The 21,590-nt window shown below is 45.5% G+C and overlaps 2 protein-coding genes across 13 annotated transcripts in view; one reads left to right on the plus strand and one right to left on the minus strand.

The window, feature by feature from the left end:
• LOC128422457 (zinc finger protein 135-like) overlaps window positions 1–3,089 on the plus strand; it is a 135,779-nt gene extending 132,690 nt beyond the window's left edge. For 7 of the 9 annotated variants that reach the window (XM_053406509.1, XM_053406506.1, XM_053406514.1 and 4 more), the window contains one exon: window positions 1,354–3,089. In XM_053406509.1, coding sequence (XP_053262484.1) covers window positions 1,504–2,628 — 1,125 coding nt within the window. In that variant the 5' untranslated portion in view covers window positions 1,354–1,503 and the 3' untranslated portion in view covers window positions 2,629–3,089. Of the gene's footprint in view, window positions 1–322; window positions 468–1,353 lie in introns of all 9 variants that reach the window. The other 2 variants (XM_053406507.1, XM_053406513.1) reach the window with 1 other exon arrangement.
• LOC128422442 (zinc finger protein 665-like) overlaps window positions 1–21,590 on the minus strand; it is a 352,200-nt gene that overhangs the window by 227,726 nt on the left and 102,884 nt on the right. The window lies entirely within an intron of this gene.

Raw genomic sequence — 21,590 nt, forward strand, 5'->3', positions numbered from 1 at the left:
CTGATATGGTCCCAAGGAAAGCAGAGCAGTATGTTTGGCACCAGCTTGGCTGCAGGAGTTGAATGAAGAAGGTGTGCAGGACACCATCCAACCATCTTAGAGACTCCACTCTGGATTTGTGTAGGTTTTCCTCCATAGCCTTTTCTTCCCCTGAACATAGCTCAAGAGGCAGTGAAAGTTTAGGAGCAGAGTTTTCCTTCTCGATGGGCTTCCTTCCCCGGTTGACGATCCCATCGGCCCTTCACTTTCCTCTGCAGCATGGGCAGAATCTGCCTTCTGGACTGTGGGATTCACTGTTGTTCTCCTCCTCTCCATCGACCAGGGCCTGCCTTCACCTGCAGCAGAATTCCCTAATACACCAAGGATTTGAGACCCATCAACTATCCTCGCCTGGTTTTGCCGGCTGGTTGAAGCGATTCCTGGGATTGTGGCCCCTGTTGCATGCTGACATCTTCTGGAAGCCACAGGTGAGAGCTGAGTGCAGGGTGGGGACCAATGATGGATAAATTACCCCATAAGGTGCATGACATGACCTCCACCAAAGGTACCCAGATATTTGAGACAGATAAGGAATAAATTCACGTCTCTGGAAATATCACAACATCAGGCCATCAATAAATCAACACTACATATTCAAGGATGAAGGGATAAGTACAGTTTGTCAGTGCCAGATTAGGGTAGTCTTGTGTCAGAAGAGGGGCTTGAGATCAGGCAGCTCATCATCATTATAAAGAACCATTGGGATTCCCATTTGCCATCTTCTTTCCTTCTGCTTCTCCTGCTCTCTCAATGCAATGCAAGGCATGTAGAGGGAGGTCCATCTCCAAGAACAGGAGCTTCCCTGAGCACCCATTCAGCTGACCCCAAGCACCAAGTCTTGTCACTAATTCTCTGACTGACCCAGACCACAGTCCCTGGAAAAGATGTAGACCAGGGTCTCACATAATAGTCCACATGGACCTCCTGTGGCCAATGGGACTGTGCAGGTGATTCATAAACGTCTAGAGGTGGATGGAGGATTATGATGCAGAGGATGGGGAATGTCCAAAGGAACGATGGAGCGGAGAAAGAGAGGACTGTTTCTTGGACAGAGAGCAGCTGCCTTTTCTGTGAGGAAACAATTGATTTGAAAAGGCTGTATTCCAAGATCATGCTGCTTTATTAACGATGATTGAGGATTATGAAAGGTGGTGATGCATTACTATCATTTGATGACATTGCTTTTTCATTTCCAAAAAATTGGGAACATGGGTAGGACATGGGAGAATGTAGGAGATGTTGAAATAAGAGAAGGGGCTAATGGCGCTTGATGTGTTCTCTTTCCCTTTGTTCTCTTTCTTGTAACCCAAACAGGATTTCCTTTCCTCCCACTCTGAAGAAGGTGATGGAGAAGACATTCAGAATTCCAGGGGATGGGGCACCTTTCATTTCATTAGGAATAGAAATTAAAATGTGTGAAATGTGGGATATGCTTCATTGAATGAGCACACATAGCTCACATCAATGACTCCAAGAGGGGAGAAAACATTTAAAGGTATGGAGAGTGGGAAAAGTTTCACTGATAGTAGAAAACTTAGAACGCATCAGCGGACTCACATGGACAAGAAAGGATTCCAATGCAGGGAGTGTGGGAAGAACTTTAGTCTAAGAGGACTCCTCAGTATACACCAGCGGACTCACACAGGGGAAAAACCATTTAAATGCATGGAGTGCGGGAAAAGCTTCCGTCAGAGTGGACACTTAAGTGCACATCTACGGATTCACACGGGTGAAAAACCTTTTAAATGCAGGGAGTGCGGAAAGAGCTTCAGTAAGAGTGGACACTTAAGTTCACATCAACGGACTCACACGGGTGAAAAACCATATAAATGTATGGAGTGTGGAAAGAGCTTCAGTAAGAGTGGACACCTCAATAGACATCACCAGACTCAGACAGGGGAGAAACCATATGAATGCAGGGAGTGTGGGAAGAGCTTCAGTCGGAATGGAGAACTTAAATTACACCAGCGAACTCACACTGGTGAAAAACCATATAAATGTATGGAGTGTGGCAAGAGCTTCAGTCAGAGTGGGCACTGCAATATGCATCAACGGACTCACACAGGGGAGAAACCATTTCAATGCATGGAGTGCGGAAAGAGCTTTAGTGAAAATGGAGCCCTTAGAATACATCAACGGACTCACACAGGGGAAAAACCATTTAAATGTATTGAGTGCGGAAAGAGCTTCAGTCAGAATGCAGACCTTAAAAAACATCAACGGATTCACACAGGGGAGAAACCATATAAATGTATGGAATGTGGAAGAAGCTTCAGTTACGATGCAGGACTTAGATCACATCAACAGACACACACAGAGGAGAAACCATATGGATGTATGGAGTGTGGAAAGAGCTTCAGTCGGCTTGGAACCCTTAGAATACATCAACAGACTCACACAGGGGGAAAACCATTTAAATGCATTGAGTGTGGAAAGAGCTTCAGTCGAAATGGATACCTTAGAACACATCAACGGACTCACACAGGGGAGAAACCATTTAAATGCTTGGAATGCGGAAAGAGCTTCAGTTACGGTTCAGGCCTTAGAAGACATCAATTGACTCACACAGGCAGGGGGGAAACCATTTAAATGTATTGAGTGCAGAAAGAGCTTCAGTCAGAATGGAGACCTTAAAACACATCAATGGACACACACAGGAGAGAAACCATATAAATGTATGGAGTGTGGAAAGAGCTTCAGTCAGAGTGGACACCTCAATATACATCAACGGACTCACACAGGGGAGAAACCATATAAATGTGTGGAGTGTGGGAAGTGCTTCAGTTTCAATGCAATGCTTAGAAGACATCAACGGACTCACACAGGGGGGAAACCATTTAAATGCATTGAGTGCAGAAAGAGCTTCACTCAGAATGGAGACCTTAAATTACACCAGCGGACTCACACAGGGGAGAAACCGTTTAAATGCATGAAGTGCGGAAAAAGCTTCAGTCAAAGTGGAAATCTTAGAAAACATCAGCAGACACACAGGGAAGAAACCATTTAAATGTATGGCATGTGGAAGGAGCTTCAGTCGGAGTGGAACCCTTGATGTACATCAACAAACTCACACAAAAGACAAACCACATAAACGTCAGGAAAGTATATTGAGGCTCAGTCCTTGTGGAAGTCCTACATCAACAGACTCGTGGCCAGGAAGAACTTTACCAGTTGACACCCTACATACCATCAATAACTTTAAATGGAAGGATTGCAGAAAGTGCTTTAGCTATAATGTAATGTTTAAGAAACATGAAGGGACCTTCAAAGGGGAGAACCCATTTATATGTATGGAGTGAGGGACGTGTTCCTCTCAGAGTTCACTCTTCTTCACGGCAATGAACTCAGAGGAAATCTGTCTTCCTGCTTCAGGGCCAGCTGAGTCTGTTTCTCTTGTCATTTTCTCGTAGCTGGGTAATTCCCCTCTAATCTGCTCCGTGACTGTGTCTCTCCCTCCTTCTGAGACCACTGGAAACGAAGGGGATGACTTTCCCCCCTCCAGCTCCTCTTCTGAGGAAAGATGATCGGCCTGAGAATGGATTCCCCCCTTAAGGTGAGGGACCTCAACGGAGTCCCTTCATTAGAAATGGACAGGACAGAAAGGGACAGTATCTAGAAAAGGGAGACCACCACATACATTTTTTCAAATGGTGGACAGCTTAAACCTAAGGGATGCATGGAGAGACAAAAATCGACTGGAGAAACAGTTCACACTCTTTTCAGAAGCCTAACAATCGTCAGGGAGAATTTATGCAATCTAGATCTCAAATAATTTAATAATAGAAATTTAAAAAAACAGAGATTCACCCAAATACAATAACAGATCATAATCCAGTGATATTAGAATTAGAAAATAAACAAAAGGGTAAAAAAAGATGGCGATTAAATGAGAATTTATTAAACGATGAAAATCTGGTGATTAAAGCACAAGAATTGTTGAAATAATTCTTTGAAATCAATAAATCACAAGACACTGATATAAGAATAATTTGGGATGCCAGTAAAGCATTTCTTAGAGGCTTCTATATCCAGCAAAATGCAGGGGAAAAGAGAGCTTATGAGAGGAACTTAGAGCAGTTAAGAGAAGAAATAGCGAGCAATGAAAAAATACTAGTGAAGGAACCAAAAAATAAAAAGGTAGCACCAAAAATCAAGTTATTACAAACACAATTCTCGTAGTTGTTAAGCATTGAAATCCAAAATAACATAAGATGGATGAAACAGAGATCCTTTGAATTTGCAAATAGGCCCAGCAAAATACTGCCATGGCAACTGAAGAAGAGACAGAGAGATTAATAGATAAAATCAAAGACGGCGAGAAAACGAGAAGAAATAAGTGTTTTATCAACCACTTCAAAAATTTATGTAATATAGGCAAGGAAACAGAAGAAGATATAAAAAATTATCTGCAGGGGAAAGACTTACCCAGAGTGGGAATAGAAAAAAATGCATATCTAAATGCCCCAGTTTCTATGATGGAAGTACAGGAGGCTATTTCCAAAGCGAAGTTGGGGAAGTCGCTGGGCCCGGATGCCCTTACTGCCTTGCATTTTAAAAAAATGGAGGAAGTAGTGGCTACTCCGCTGAAAGTACTCATAAATAAAATAATGGCGGAAGGAAGAATCCCGGAGTCATGGCAATTAGCACATATAACAGTAAACCCTAAACAAGACAAGAACAAAGAGAATATAAATAATGATAGACCAATATCTTTACTTAATAATGACTACAAGATATATGCGGACATATTGGCCCAGAGATTAAGAACAGTGTTGAACGAAGTCATTCGCCAAGATCAGACAGGATTCTTACCGGGAAGGAAGATGAGCAATAATGTGAGACTTGTGATTGATGCTATTGAATATCTTGACTGGAACCCAGGGAAGAAGGCTGCATCTGTTTTTGTGGGTGCTGAGAAAGCCTTCGATAAGGTATCCTGGAGGTTTGTGGAGAAGATAATTGAAAAGATGGAATTGGGAACAAGGATATCAACTGGATTAAGAGCAATTTATCAAGACCAAAAGGTAAATTTAATAATGAATGGGGAGATGACTGAATACTTTAAAATAGAAAGGGGGACAAGACAAGGGTGTCCCCTATCTCCCTTGTTATTTATTTTAATATTGGAGGTACTAAATCAAGTTATCAGGTCAGAGGAGGAGATTAGAGGTATAACACTAGGAAGAGTTGAATATAGAATAAGAGCATTTGCCGATGATATGATTGTAATGGTAGAAGAACCAACAGGAAGTATAAGCAAGTTGCTGAGAAAGATGGAGGAATTTGGCAAGGTGGCAGGATTTAGGATAAAGAAAGAAAAAACTAAGGTGGTGGTTAAGAATATGGACGAACAGAGCAAAAAGAATTTGGAGCAATGAAAAATATCAATTTGTTTGAAGATAATTATAATAAGACCTGGAAAGAAGTTAAAAATCAATTAGAGATTTGGTAAAGGTTAAAGTTATCAATAAGGAGGTGAATTTCAGTGATTAAAATGAATATCCTGCCAAAGTTAATGTTTCTTTTTCAAATGCTAACGATAATAGGCAAAGTTGATTGCTTTGAGAAATGGAGAAAATGATTTAAGATTTCGTTTACCAGAGGCTTTTCGTTAGGCCTAATATCTAATGACATCCCCAGAGAGAAGAAAAATGTATTCCTTTAGGCAACTGCAGCGGCCAGAATACTGATCGCAAAGAATTGGAAGGGGGAGAAAACTCATCATTATTAGAATGGCAAAACAAACTGCGAGTTTGTAGAAATGGGAAAATTGACGGCACTTATTAGAGGCCACTCAAATCAGAGAATAATCAAGGAGTGGGATGGTGTGAAGGAATACATGAAAAAACATTGTTCCGGAATTGAAATAGGAATAGATAATGGGTAAAACATGCAGGGGTAAGCAAGAAAAGAGCAATAGAATTAATTGAATAATTATTAAACTATAACAACACCACAAGATGGAAGAAGTAAAATACTGAGATCACACATGGGTGAAGGGGAGTGGGGGGCCTGTGGGAATCTATAATATTATTTATAATATAATTTTTTAAATTGTGTTTCATTTACATATAGCAAAAGGAAGCCTAGAGTGATTATGTATATTTTAATTTAGGTAATCTATGTAATAGGTTTAGGGACGCGGGTGGCGCCGTGGGTTAAACCACAGAGCGTAGGACTTCCCGATCAGAAGGTCGGTGGTTCGAATCCCCGCAACGGGATGAGCTCCCGTTTCTCGGTCCCTGCTCCTGCCAACCTAGCAGTTCGAAAGCACGTCAAAGTGCAAGTAGATAAATAGGTACCACTCCAGCGGGAAGGTAAACGGCGTTTCCGTGTGCTGCTCTGGTTCACCAGAAGCGGCTTAGTCATGCTGGCCACATGACCCGGAAGCTATACGCCGGCTCCCTCGGCCAATAAAGTGAGATGAGCGCCGCAACCCCAGAGTCGGCCATGACTGGACCTAATGGTCAGGGGTCCCTTTTCCTTTACCCATGTAATAAGCTTATGTTAAAATACGAATATGGATTTTGAATTTGATGCTTGTACTTTGTTTCTTTTTGGGTTTGAGATTAAAAAAAGGAGGAGGAGTGGGGAAAAGGAGAATATTCAGCTTCAGACCATTCCCTGACAAAACACATTGCCCTGTGGCCTTCCTGCCTCTTTCCTCCCTTGCTCCCTTCTGCCGGTGTGTCTGCCTGACTTAGATATCCTGTGTGCTGTATTTTTTTACTGCTGAAACTGATTCACTCTCATGAGCAAAGTTTTGTGCCTCACTGGGGACCCAGTGAGAATGTATGCTTTGAAAGCTCAGTAAACTATTACTGAAGAAGTCCTGCTGCCTCTGTGTGTGTTTTTGACCTCAGTGTGGGACTTGCTCTGCACGTGGCCCCTACTCTGCTGCTACTTGGCTCATGGCCTGGAGTTGCTCTACTCAAGCATGCAAGACGGTGCGTCTGCATGTGACTGTGGTTTTTTGCACTGTTATGGAAATGACAAGTGGGACCCACATCTTTAAAGTTGTTGCAATGTTACAAATCATCAAACCTTTATTGGCATCACTTACAAACATTCAGAATAAGTAGGCCAGTGCAATCTCGTCGCCATTTCAACAGTACAGTCATTTGCCAAAGGGAAGAAGAGGCAAGCAATCTATTTCATCTCTCCAGCAAGGGCAGGATCCTGTAGCCTACTTCGGTGACAAAAAATCAAATAGAGGAACTTAGCTACTGTCTTGGGGAGCTCCTGGTCTCTCCCCTGGAATAAGAAGTGTACAACCTCCTTCTCTGGTTTCCAGGTTGGAATGCATAGGTGGTCTAAAAATTGTTGGCGGAGATCATCATAGATTTTACATTTAAGGGCCATGTGAGCTAGAGTTTCCACCAGGTGGGCATCGCATGGGCAGATCCTGTCTCCTTCTGCCAAACCCACAAACCTGCCCCAAAGGAGGTTAGAAGGATTAGACTTGAACCTAGGCAGAGAAAAAGCCCTTTTTTCTTGCGGGTTAAACAAAAATTGTAAATAATTAAGGTTAAATTCCTGCACCCTAGAGAGTCGAAAATAAAGAGGGGACCATGTTTTTCCGCAGCTGAGATTAGTTCCTGGAGATCTATGTCCCACAGCCTAGTTTTTAACATGGCCTTGGCTACTGGGAAAGCCATGATGACAATGTTGCAAATATTATGCCTGAATATATCCTTTTGACTTGACAGCTCAGGGAAGATACCTAGCTTTATAAATTTGTAGAAAATCCATACTTTAACTGACTCTCCTCATTCCAATGCCATTTTGATCCTTAAAGAAAGGGGAATTTGGGCTCCACCTCCCTCTGTGAACCAAGAAGCAGAAAATCAGATCGGCAGTGTCAAGCGCTCGTCCTACACTCGAGTAGGATCCTGGTAGAGACACATGCCCGACTGGCATGTTCTCTCCCTCCTGGTCATTCGTTTGGGAGCTTCAAAAGCTTCACAGCGACTGATGCCAACAGACATCGGCACACTTAGGGATCTGCAGAGTGTTTGCAGTTTGCGTAACAGAGCTCAGCAACTCAGCATTTTGGCTAATCTACTTTATTTACATATAAACACACACGGAGCACTGCAACATGGCTCCCTCTCTCTCTAGCATCAGACAGCAAAGAGAGAGAACAAAGGACAATAGTCTCACTTCACGGAACACAGGAACACCAACATCCTGTCTCCGTCACTTCCCACTTGGTGGAGTCAAAACATACACCGTCATGTGAAAGACAACAATCCCATGACTGCAATCACAGAGCAGGAATTCTAACAGGCAGCAGGAACAGGGCATCCCGGCATAATCCCCCAAGCGTAAGAGCACAGACACGGCCCCCCACCCAGGGAGTGACCAGGGGGGCAGCAAGAGACATCCGCAGAGGTAGTTGAGCAAGTCAGGTGTTCTGAAAGCCCATCTCCAGACCAGTCCTGAGGGCAAGGAGATGTCAAGAGTTTTATTGTTCTTCCGGTGATGGGGAGTTAAGAGGTGTTGGGGAAGGTGTCTGATAAAGAGACCTAATGTTGGACTTGTGTCACCCTTGTAGACCCCTCCCCCTTTGTGACATGCTAGTGATGTAGTGATGATGTCTCAGTGATGCTGCTCCAAGTGTATTCTGGGGGAAAGAGGGAAGTTTTAAAAGAGGGGGGTCACCCCTTACTCGGGGTTCTTACTCCTGTGGGGACCTGTTGCATAACAATAAGGATCATGGTCTACTGACCGCTGTTTTGCTGGAGCTTCCTTCTTTTACTGACCACATGGACCCGCAGGGGAGCAGCACCCCGACGAGCTTGGCTGTTGAGTCGTCTGTCACCCCAGAATTTTTCATTACCAATAATGATCTTTTAAAATGTTTATATTTTTTGTTGTCTGCCACACTCCAAAAAATTTCACCATCTTTTCTATCCCCAGCTCTGCTATCTGTCTCTACTCATTTTTCTTCTGTTGTCTCATATTTTTACCAACAATTTATTTCAATTTTTATTCAATTTAACACCTGCGACTTGGCCAAATTGATTAATCTTGTTGAACACCGTTGGTATACTTTCCAGTGGGCTTCTACCATTATTACCAGGTTGTTTGCAAATGCCTTAAGTTCATATGATCTTCATCCCACTGTAATAATAATAATAATAATAATAATAATAATAATAATAATTTGCATCCCACCCTCCCTGGCCAAAGCCGGGCTCAGAGCGGCTAACAACAGGTAAAAATAGCCCAGTGTACAGAAAATTGCACAGTCAATTAATTTAAATACATTCTAGAATCAATTCAGAATCAAATTAATGGCAACCATCGGGTTAGGGTTCTATGAAGATTACTGAAGGAGAGGGGGGGTCGGACTGTGCATTGGCGAAAGGCCAGGCAGAACAGCTCCGTCTTGTAGGCCCTGCAAAAAGATATATTGATGATGCTGTGAGAACTCAATTCCCCGATATGGTGGGAAAGTTTTAAATGTCAATGTCGCCCCCTGCTCTGGGATCACTTGCTGTTGTTGAACCTGTTGCACAACACTAAAGAATCTCAGTCTACTGACTGCTGTTTTGCTCCAAATTGCTTGGCTGGAATTTCCTTCGTTTACTGACCGCACGGACCCGCAGGGGACTTGGACCCTGATGAGCTGAGCTGTTGAGTAGACTCTCAACCCAGAATTTTCCTTATCAAAACCTTTCTGCAAATGGCCTTTGCAACACAACTCCCTGGATGGTTACAAAGTAGACACATTTGCCTCTTTTCAACGTAGCCCCGTTTCCTCAATGAATCCACCCATTTCTGGATGAAATAGAACTTCTGCCAGGAAAACCTGAGCTGAAATAGTAAGAAGAGCAAAACAGCAGCCCTGTCTGACCCCCGTCAGCCTCCAGACGCCCCCAGTCACGTGGCAGGAGATTCTTCCTGAGCCCCCCCCCATCAGTGATGATCCAGATATGATCCATTGATGATCCACATGATCCAAGCAGACTTGTCCAAAGAGCAGGTCTCTAGGCCTGAATGAAACGGGTCTGCGGTGATGGATTCTGGAGTCAAGAAATCCGCCCTTTCCAGTGATCTCTCAGGCTGGCCAGGAAAAGGCAGGGAGCAGGAATCGCCAGGCATCCCGACGGACAGACTTGTAACGTTGCCCAAACACGAACTCGGAGTCTGATCTGATTTCCATGCAGAACTCATTTTGTGACTTCGCTGTTGGATTGTCGGGATCAGCCCCTCCCCCCTCCCCTGATCCCAGAAGGAAGACCGGGCGGGGGATTTCCTCTCCTCCTTCCCCCCCACCCGCTCAACACTTTCCCTCCCCTCCCGGCACATCCTTCTCTCATCCCGTCCACACAATCCCAGATCCCGCCCCCAATACATTGCTGCTCCTCCTCCTCCAATCCGGCTTCGCTCCGGAAATGAGGGGGTGAGCCCCCTCCCAACCTGCCTGCTTCTCCCGCAAGTGGAGCTTCCACTCCGGATTGCCGCTCTGCCCCGTAGATCTAGGGGGGGCGCTTTCGGAAAGGGGAGGAGGATGGGAAGAGGAGGATCCCCGCCCAACGTGGATGTTGCAGGAAAGGAAAGGAGAATCGGAGCGAGGACAAAGAGGTAAAGGGGTCGCGGGGGTAGGAGGGGGAGAAAAGGACCCAGAGACCCCGCCAGCTCCCCAAAGCGCCTTCCGTGGGGCCTGGATCCCGGCACGCCTGCTGCGAAGGGGCGGAGATGGGGCGCCCACCCACGAGGACTCCCTGGGGCGCGGAGAAGCGGGCCAGGAAAGGGTTAAGGGGTGCGGGAGGCGCCTGGATAGAGACCCCCCTGTCCCTCCACGGCTCGTCTTGGGGGGCGATAGGGTGAGCCAAGGGGGCCTCTGGGTGCAGGGGAGACCCCGGGAGAGAGGAAGGGGGTCGGGGAAGTAGGGGGGAGCATTCCCGGGGCAGGGAAGGGCAGCACTGGGGGGGGGGAGATAGTCTGGGGGGGCGTCTCCCTCGTGGCTTCCCTGGGGACTCTCCGGAGGGGCCGCCTTGGCTTCTCCCTCCCGCCCAGCAATCAACCCCCCCTTCAAGGCGACCAGAGAGGGATCCCTGGAAAGTGGGGGTCCAGTCCCCCCACCCCTTCCTTCCTGTAATCTCCATCCTCTTCCCACCCCATAAGCCCCTGCCCTGTCCAGACACAGCGATTCTCCCCAGTCCATTCCTTGGTCCCCTGGAGAGGAGAGGAAATCCCCAGAGGAAGAGGGGAGGGGGGAGGCCTTCTCAGAAGTGGCTCTTGATTTCCGCAATCCCACCAAGGAAGCAGCCAGAAACCTTTTCCTCTCTCTCAGGCTTCCATCTTTATTGTCTTTTCCACTGAGGGTGAGGATAATGTACACCTGTCATCAGAAACAGGGGTGCAGAGTCCATGGAATGGCTCTCAGGATTGATACAGAAGTTGCACCTCAAAAGCATTTCTGTTCCTCTTACTCTTTGTAGGCAATGTCAGAGTGACTGACAAGCTGAGATACAATCCTTCAGCATCCGATGACAGTGACTGCATGAATCTTCCCAGTCAAAGGACCCATTTTCATGATAGACAGTGCCTGGGGCTGGAGGCTCTACACACCTGGTGTGCCTGTGCAGGCCAAAGACTGCCAGTATCAGCACAGGTGAGGTGTGTGACATCCCCAAATTTATAGACTGTATGTGAATGAGTGTTCCTGGGTGGGATTATCGTTTACGGCAACCCTGTGATTTTCTCCAACCATAACATTTCGTAAGCTAATATTGCAGTACGAATTCCAAAATAACTACAAAAAATCACAAGATGATAATAATAGTGCAGTGGTACCTCAGGTTAAGAACTGAATTCGTTCTGGAGGTCCGTTCTTAACCTGAAACTGTTCTTAACCTGAAGCACCACTTTAGCTAATGGGGCCTCCTGCTGCCGCTGCGGGATTTCTGTTCTCATCCTGAAGCAAAGTTCTTAACCCAAGGTACTATTTCTGGGTTAGCAGAGTCTGTAACCTGAAGCGCCTGTAACCTGAGGTACCACTCTAGAAGTTCTAGTATTAGTATTTTCCCCCAGCCGCTCTGGGCAGCTTACCGTACATATAGGTAAAGGTAAAGGGACCCCTGACTGGAAGGTCCAGTTGTGGCCAACTCTGGGGGTGCAGCACTCATCTCGCTTTATTGGCCGAGGGAGCCGGTGTACAGCTTCCGGGTCGTGTGGCCAGCATGACTAAGCTGCTTCTGGCGAACCAGAGCAGCACACGGAAACACCGTCTACCTTCCTGCTGGAGCCGTACCTATTTATCTACTTGCTCTTTGATGAGCTTTTGAACTGCTAGGTTGGCAGGAGCAGGGACTGAGCAACGGGAGCTCACCCCGTCGCGGGGATTTGAACTGCCGACCTTCTAATCGGCAGGTCGTAGGCTCTGTGGTTTAACCCACAATGCCACCCGCGTCCCTACAGTACATATAAAAGACAGTAACACATCCAACATTAAAAACCTCCTGATACAGCTGTCTTCTAAATGTCAGATGGTTGCCTACTTCCTTGCCCTCGGAAGGGAGGGCATTCCATGGGGCAGGAGGCCCTCTGCCTGGTTCCCTGGAACTTCACTTCTAACAGCAAGGGAACCAGCAGAAGACCCTCGGAGGCGGACCTCCCTGTCTGGACTGAACAATGGGGGTCAAGATACTCCTTCAGGTCCACAGGGCCGAGGCTGTTGAGGGCTTGAAGTTGCAGATCTTGCTCCTCCATAATGATCGATGTATAGTTAGCAGAGTAGGAAAAAAACACAGAGGCAGCAAAAAAGTAATTCAGCTGATAAATTTATTACTGAAGACAGATAAGCATAACAGGACCCAAAAAATATCAAAAATGTAACTCACAGTAAAACCCTGACTTAGCATTCCAAAACAGCACTCAAGTAAGAAACAGACAAACAGAGTAGAGTAATAGCAGAATATGAAGTGGGAGCAGGCGCATTTCAGTACTGCAATTTATATATAATTCAATGTCAGAGTAACCCTGGGACTAGATAACAAGCCTCCAGGTGGACGTGCCCCACCTGCCCTTCATGTTCCTCTTCCGCACGGGCAGAATCTGCCTTCTGGACTTGAGACCCATCCGCTTTCCTCACCTGGTTTAGCCGGCCCGTTGAAGCCGTTGCTTGAACCCCTGTTGCATGCTGACAGCTTCTGGAAGCCACAGGTGAGAGCTGAGTGCAGGGTGGGCAGCAAGGGTGGAAAATGACCCCAGGAGGTGCAGGACATGTCCCCCACCCAAGGAACTACTGCTCCCCAACACCCCATGACATCTAGATGCAGGTAGGGAGCCGTGTTGGTCTGACGCAGTTGAAATAAAAAATTTAAAAATAGTCCAGTAGCACCTTAGAGACCAACTAAGATTGTCCTGAGTATAAGCTTTGGTGTGCATGCACACTTCTTCAGATACACTGACACAGATGCCACCAGACCCTTGTATATCGTGGGAGGGTGGGCTGGGGTTTTTCTCAGAAGTGTACTCCTACTACCATCTCCCACTACCCTCCACTATATGAAGAAGTGTACATGCACACAAAAGCTTATACCTAGAACAAACTTAGTTGGTCCCTAAGGTGCTGCTGCTGCTGTTGTTGTTGTTTTTCATTTAGTCGTGTCCGCCTCTTCGTGACCCCCTGGACCAGAGCACGCCAGGCACTCCTGTCTTCCACTGCCTCCCGCAGTTTGGTCAAACTCATGCTGGAAGCTTCAAGAACACTGTCCCACCATATCGTCCTCCGTCGTCCCCTTCTCCTTGGGCCCTCCATCTTTTCAACATCAGGGTCTTTTCCAGGGAGTCTTCTCTTCTCATGAGGTGGCCAAAGTATTGGAGCCTCAGCTTCACGATCTGTCCTTCCAGTGAGCACTCAGGACTATTTTTTTTACCTTTTTTACTTCTACTGTGTCAGACCAATATGTCTACCTACCATTAACTACAGTTATCTCCTTGCCTTGAATATCCTGCTTTTCAGTGCCAGATTAGGATAGTCCTGTGTCAGAAGACAAGCACAGGATCAGGCAGCACATCATTATTATAAGGAGCAATGGGGGTGGGTGTTTCTGTCTGGGATTCCCATGTGCCAGCTGCTTTCCTTCTGCTTCTCCTGCTCTCCATGCAATGTGAGGCATGTAGACAGAGGTCCATCTCCAAGAACAGGAGGTTCCCTGAGCACCCATTCAGCTGACCCCAAGCACCAAGCCTTGTCACTAGTTCTCTGACTGACCCAGACCACAGTCCCTGGAAAAGATGTAGACCTGGGTCTCACATAATCGTCCGTATGGACCTCCTGAGGCCAATGGCACTGTGCAGGTGATTCATTAAGAGATTGAGGTGGAAACGGGGTCAACCACTTGATTTCAAAGGATTTCCCACAGGACAACAGTATTCCAAGGTCATGCTGTGTTGTTAAAGATGAGTTAGGATTATGAAAGGTTGTTGATGCATTACTACCATTTGACATCATACCATTTTCATTTCCTAAAAATTGGGAATATCGGTAAGACATGGGAGAATGTAGGAGAGGTTGAAATAAGAGAAGGTGCTAATGGCGGTTGATGTGTCCTTTTTTTTCTGTGTTCTTTTTCCTGAAACCCAAACAGGATTTCCTTTCTGCCCACTCTGAAAAAGGGGATGGAGAAGACAGAATTGCAGGGGACAGGACACCTTTTGTTTCATTAGGAATAGCCATTAAAATATGTGAAATGTGGAATATGCTTCACTGAACGAGCACATATAGTTCACATCAACAAACACAAAAAGGAAAGAACCCATTTAAAGGTATGGAGTGCGGAAAGAGCTTCTCTTTCAATGCAAAACTTAGAACACGCCAGAGGACTCACAAAGAGAGGAAATCTTTTAAGTGCAGGGAGTGTGGGAAGAATTTCAGTCAGAGTGGAAACCTTAAATTGCACAAATGGACTCACACAGAGGAGAAACCATATAAGTGTATTGAGTGTGGAAAGAGCTTTAGTTATAGTGGAAACCTTAGGGAACATCAACGGACTCACACAGGAGAGAAACCATATGAATGTATTGAGTGTGGAAAGAGCTTTAGTGATAATGGAAAACTTAGGACACATCAACGGACTCACACAGGGGAGAAACCATTTAAATGCATGGAGTGTGGAAAGAGCTTCAGTCAGGGTGGAGACCTTAGACGACATCAACGGACTCACACAGGGGAGAAACCATTTAAATGCATGGAGTGTGGAAAGGACTTTATTACGAGTTCACAACTTAGATCACATCAACGGACTCACACAGGGGAGAAACTATTTAAATGTATTGAGTGTGGAAAGAGCTTCAGTCAGGGTGGAGACCTTAGACGACATCAACGGACTCACACAGGGGAGAAACCATTTAAATGCATGGAGTGTGGAAAGGACTGTATTACGAGTTCACAACTTAGATCACATCAACGGACTCACACAGGGGAGAAACCATTTAAATGTATGGAGTGTGGAAAGAGTTTTAGTGATCGTGGAAGCCTTAGATCACATCAACGGACTCACACAGGGGAGAAACCATTTGAATGCATGGCGTGTGGAAAGGACTTCAGTCAGAGTGGACACCTTAGAAATCATCAACGGACTCACACAGGGGAGAAACCATTTAAATGTCTGGAGTGTGGAAAGAGTTTTAGTGATCTTGGAAGCCTTAGATCACATCAACGGACTCACACAGGGGAGAAACCATTTGAATGTATCGAGTGTGGAAAGAGTTTCCTTTTTAATACAAGCCTTAAATCACATCAACGGACACACACAGGGGAGAAACCATTTACATGTCTGGAGTGTGGGAAGAGATTCCGTCAGAGTACACTTCAATAGATTTTATTGCATTAGCCGTGTGGCCATAGCATAATATACATAGAAATAACAACATAAAATGGGGGTGGGGAGGTAGAGGTAGATATCGTCCTGGGCAAATACTTAAAGGGGGGGGGGAAAGAGAGATAACAGAAGCAACAGGGGATTTAAAACATCGAGTGACCGATAGTACAGAAACGAAAAGACAAAAAACTGCTGAGGCTGGAGGAGGATCGTTAAAGGGGTCCTTCAGCTCCTCCGATTTGTCCTAGCTCCATTGTCCTTGTACAATAAAGCTACTTGGAACTTCATTCGATTGTGCAGCGTATCGACTGCAGCTGTGGTGTTAAAAAGAAGTTAGTGCCGCTTTCCTCTTCATCACACTGAGCAGGAAGTTAGCTGTCATCTCGGTAATCCAACAGTCAGAGTCCTGCAAAAAAAGGGACACTATCCAGGGCTGGATTGGGAGATGAAGCTTGTTCATGAGAGGAGTTAAAAACCGAGATCTTTCATCTGTCCAGTTGGGACAGAAGAGCATTACATGTTCCATAGTCTCCAGAGCCGTGTCATTACAGGTGCATGTTCTGTTTGCGATGGGGACTCTGGAATAACGACCCGACAGAACTGCTGTAGGAAAACAGTTGAGACGGGCACATGTAAAGGCCCTTCGCTTAGCCTCCGAAGAGATTGTGAAGCAGTATAGAGGGATTCCTTCAGGGGGAGGAATAGCTAGGGCTAGGCCTGAACACGGCCCTCTTGCATCGGCAGCTGTGTTAGAGAAGTCAAGTTGCTGTAGCTTCTTTTTAATTGAAGGTAGGGCCGCCGGACTGACACACTCTAATTTAAGAACAGTTTTGCAATTCAGATTGAAAAGAGAGCGGAGTTTGAGGTTAATTGTAGTTTTCCAAGGGGAATTATGAATATCTCTTAGGATCAGATTGGAAAAACCACCTCTAATTCGAGCATCCGATGCTAGTAGGTGGGAGCTATAGGAAATGGCTCGACACCATGCTCGTTTTACAATTGAGGGCTGGGCGAACTCAAGTCGTAGGGCTGCACCTGAGACGCATCTCGGGACACCGGAAAGAGATCTCAGAAACATATGAAGTGGGCGATCCAAGTTACCTGATATTGCTGTAGTCCATACTTCACAGCCATATAATAATTTAGGAACAACTTTGGCATTAAATATTTGAATTGCTGCTGGAAGGTGTTTGCCGCCCTTCTGGTGGTAAAATCGGACAATGGCATTGGAGGTCGTGGTTGCGGCGAAAAAGGCAGATTGTAGATGGGTAGTCCAGGAGAGATTATAAGTGAATATTAAGCCTAGATATTTAAAGGCTTTTACCTTTTCTAAGTAGCCACCTGTGATCTTAAGCGGCTCCAGCTTGAGTTTGCGGGAACGAGTGAAGTGAAGGACTTTCGATTTTTTATAATTAATATTAAGAGCTTCCGCCTTACAATAGGCGATAAATGCATTAACTGCATTTGCTAGGTCCGCAGCTGTTCTGGATAAGATGACGGCATCATCTGCATAGAAAAGGGAAGCAACGGGGTGGCCAGCTAAGTGAGGAGGATACTTAGTTGCTAGCTTCAAAGGGGAAATTGCATCATGAAGATAAAGATTAAACAGTAGAGGGGCCAAGAGACAACCTTGTCGGACGCCCTTGGCCGTTGGGAATGGAGTGGTAAGGGAGCCGTTGGGACCACTTCGGACGCAAGCTGTGGTGTTTGAATAAAGGGAAATAATTAGGGAGAGGAGGTGCGGATCAATTCCCAGATGGGCAAGTTTGGACCATAATCTCTGCCTAGGAATGGAATCAAAGGCGGCCTCCAGGTCCATGAAAGCGGCAAATAGGTGGCCTTGCCTTGGTGCAGTGTATTTACTGGCAAGGTGATAAAGAGTTAGACAGTGGTCCATGGTTGATGCTGACTTTCGAAAGCCAATCTGTTCTAGCGGTAGAATGTTCCTCTCCTGGACCCATGAAAGAAGTTCTTCCAGTAATACAGCGGCAAATATTTTCCCCGGAATAGATAATAAACTGATGGGGCGATAGTTCCTAGGGATGTTTGGCTGGCCGCCTTTGAAGATCGGAACTATTATAGCTTCTCTCCAGGAGTCGGGGATGTCTAGGGCGGAGGAGATAGCGGTGAATACAGGAGTCAGCTGTTCTCTCCACCAAAGAGGATCAGTCAGGAAAAGGTCCAACGGGACCATGTCTGGGCCGGGGGCCTTATTCCTTCGCATGGACATTATGATGTTGAAGATGCGAGTTGAGGTAAAGTTTATTGAAGAAGTGGGACTAAGAGAACAGGAACTGAAGTCCGACGGGGGGTGAAGGAGATTTGGAGAAGCGAAACTGGTTGAATAATAGGCAATCCATTCATCAGCGGAAATCTGGGTAGCTGAATTGAGTGGTGCCGAAGGTCTAACTAAGCGCCAGAAGGAGCGGGAGTCATGCCTCTCTACAGCCGAACAAAGAGTGGACCAAGCCTCTAGGATGTGCTGCTGTTTCTTGCAATGAATCATGTTTCTGTATGTCCTTTTAATATCTGTGAGCTTTGCACGGGTTTGGGGGTCGTTGGAAAATTTGATGATTCTGACCATTTTCCTAATTCGCCTTCTTAGGGCTTTACATTCCTTGTCAAACCAAGGTGATTCAGAGAAGAGGCGTTGGTGGATAGGCGAGGTGGTGGTTGTGTAAGTTGTTGAGAAAGCATCAATTAATTTCCGATATTGGTCGGCGGGCAGAATTGGGTCAGAAGGAACAGCAGACATATCAAATGATTTTTGTATGTCCAGAGCAAGAGAGGAACTGAGGCTTGTCCATTTCTTTGTTTTGTATACAGGGTGGCTTTGTGCCGTGGAACTATAGTTTGAGGGGGCTGGAAATGGCTCTATTAGGTTTAACAATAGAGTCAATGGAAGGTGGTCACCACCAAAATATTCAGCCACTTCCATTTTTGTAGAAATTGAAAATAGCTCCGGCGTCAATAAAATGTAGTCGACAACACTGGTTCCCCGGGAAGTGATGCACGTTAACTGCTGCGAGGACACGGGAGTGATGTTACCATTCGCGATGCAAAGATCGTTTTCCATGGCCAATTGGGCCATCAGCCTCCCCGACGCGTTTGTTATAGGATCAAGAGAGCATCTGTTTCCCCAGGGGGGCTGCGGGGGATTGTCCAAGAGTGCTGCGGAAGATAATATATCATCGTCGTTGGGACCTATTCTTGCATTAAAATCGCCTAAGAGGATTTGGGGAAGTCCTGGGTTAGTTGTTTGAAGATCATGGAGCCAAGACGAAAGTTCAGACCACCTTTCATTGCGGTCGAAATCATTGGTTACTGGGGGCAGATATACTGTAGTTATCAACCATGGGCTTTCGGTCTTTGGAAGATGGATCTTTATAGTGAGAAAGTAAGGGGAAGATTTAATTTCCTCGCAAATAGTGAGGGATAAGTTGGTTGAAATAAGACAGGCGAGGCCAACTTGGGGGCGACCCCTGTTGGTTAGTTTACGAGCACAGGAGCTAAAGGAGCAATAATTAGGGAGAGCGATACTTTGTTGGGACCAGGTCTCTTGAAGGCACACAATGTCAAAAGAAGAGATGAAGTTTATTGCCTCAGGATCCATTTGCTTTGTTGCCCAGCCGTTAACATTCCAGGAGACAATTTTAAGGCTCTGGGATGGATTGGATGCGTCTTTCAAGGAAAGAGCTGCTTTTGCTCGATTTGTGAGTGAGGATTGAGTCTGTTTATACCTAATGATGTCGGATTTCCGCGGAGATAGGGAGCCGGCTGGTGTTTGCCTCTGGTCTGATCTTTGTCAATTATTTCCCAAGGTGCTTTTAGGGATTACTCTTTTATGAGCCGGCCCATTGCTCTCCATACATGGCAGACTAGCCAAGTGTTCTATAGTTTCGGCTGTTAAGTGTTGAATACTGACATTAGTGGTCACCGGGCCTTTGAAGTGTGTTATCTCTTTCCGTAAGTATTCTTCCGGTACCTGATTATGGCCTAATTCTGCCTCGTCTAGGTACCTCAGCTTGTCCCAAGAGCCTGGTGAGTTCACCTTAGGGATGGTTCTCCTTGTTGGAGGTGGTGTAGTGTTCTCTTCAGTGTGCTGGGCTTCCTTGATTGGAGGTAGGTTAATCTCAGCCACCGTCTGAAGGTAACGTGGCCGACAGGCCGCTGGGTTTTGTTCTTCTATAGGGTTCAAATTATAGGAAGTCTGGTCCTTATTGTGGGCGTCCACATTAATTTCCTTATCTATATCTCTCCCAGCCAGCTTAACCCTTAGCATGTCTAATCTTTCCAATATTTCAGTCCGTATTGGAGATGGAAAATGGCAAAATTGCCTAATTAGGGCATTTTCTTCCACGGAGAAAAGGTCCTCATCTTCATTCTCTTGAGATTGCAGGTCTTGCAGGTGAGCATCTTTCCTTTTTAGTTTTTGAGGCTCTTGTTTCTGGAGACCAGGCCAGGTTCTGGGAGGTTGTTTCTCCTTACTAGGGTTTGCATGCTTAGTTTCCAGAAGGGGATTCGGTGGAGCCTTGTTTTCAAAAAATCTTAGAATTTTTATCTGGGCCTTTGAGAATATATATCTTGATCTGTAGATAAACTTGGCCAGGTTCTGGTCTCTAAATGTGATCATTGCTCTCATTGAACAACCATCATGATGCAAATAATCTACAGAAGTAATGTCATATGGCTTGACTGCTCCTGGCAATATATCATTCAGAATGTTCAAGGAGCTCATTCTTCGATCTTTCCCTGAAAGGAAGCCCTTTGATTTTGGGAGGTTTGTAAATACCAATTTTTGGGGATTTAAAATCAAGTTCCAACATCTTGCCTGAGTAAAGGCTTGCCCATCTTGTATAATGTTGTCATCGCGATTGGGCATTACATCGTCCCCATTTCCCGGTTTGCTAAGCGGTTTGCTGCCTTCATTGTTAGGCACCACTTCTCCCCCAGATTCTAGCTCACTGAGTGAACTGTTACCAGAGCTCTGGGACGTTGCTTCCATCATCCCATTTAGTTCTGAACTATGGTTCGGAGATGCCACCTTAGCCATTAGCTGTGGCGATGACTTCTTTTTCCCCTTCCTGCCTTTCTCTTTTTTATCTCGTGCAGCAGATTTATTTGAGTCCGATGGGAGTAAATTAAATAATTTCTGCCATTGTTTATGTCGGCTTATCTTTATTTTCCTTGTTGTTTTAATGTTCTTAGTTTTCTTTTCCCTGGCTTTTGGTCTATTTTTTTGCAATTTCTTGGTTGTTACTGCTTGTCTCATCTTCACAGGTTCATCTGGGTTATGCACAAGTTCATCTGGTTTATGCACTTGGGGTGCATCAGTTGCTGTTGTCTCTTTTGGTTGGGGAATAAAATTTTCCACAAGGGTCAGCAATAACCCATTTGTTATTGTCAAGTAGTTTTTTATGTTGAAAAGGTCTGTATTTATATCTTGGAGGTGGGCCTGAAAATGGCCATCACTAGGTTCAGTTTGAGTACATTTAGAAGTGGGCGCCTGGTCTTGGTGGCATGTTGTTAATTCTGCCAGGGGCTGCTGATTATAGGTGACAGAAATATTTTCCTCAAGTTTCTCCGCTAGAACTAGCTCTTGCGCCAAGCTTCTTGGGGAATTTGTATTTCCAGAGTTTCGTTGAAGCTCTTTGAAGTAATGTGACCGTTCAAGATAAGTAAGGGGGGGAGGAGTGACTTCGTCAATAATTA

This window comes from Podarcis raffonei, chromosome 10 (genome assembly GCF_027172205.1).
Source record: "Podarcis raffonei isolate rPodRaf1 chromosome 10, rPodRaf1.pri, whole genome shotgun sequence".
NCBI lineage: Eukaryota > Metazoa > Chordata > Lepidosauria > Squamata > Lacertidae > Podarcis > Podarcis raffonei.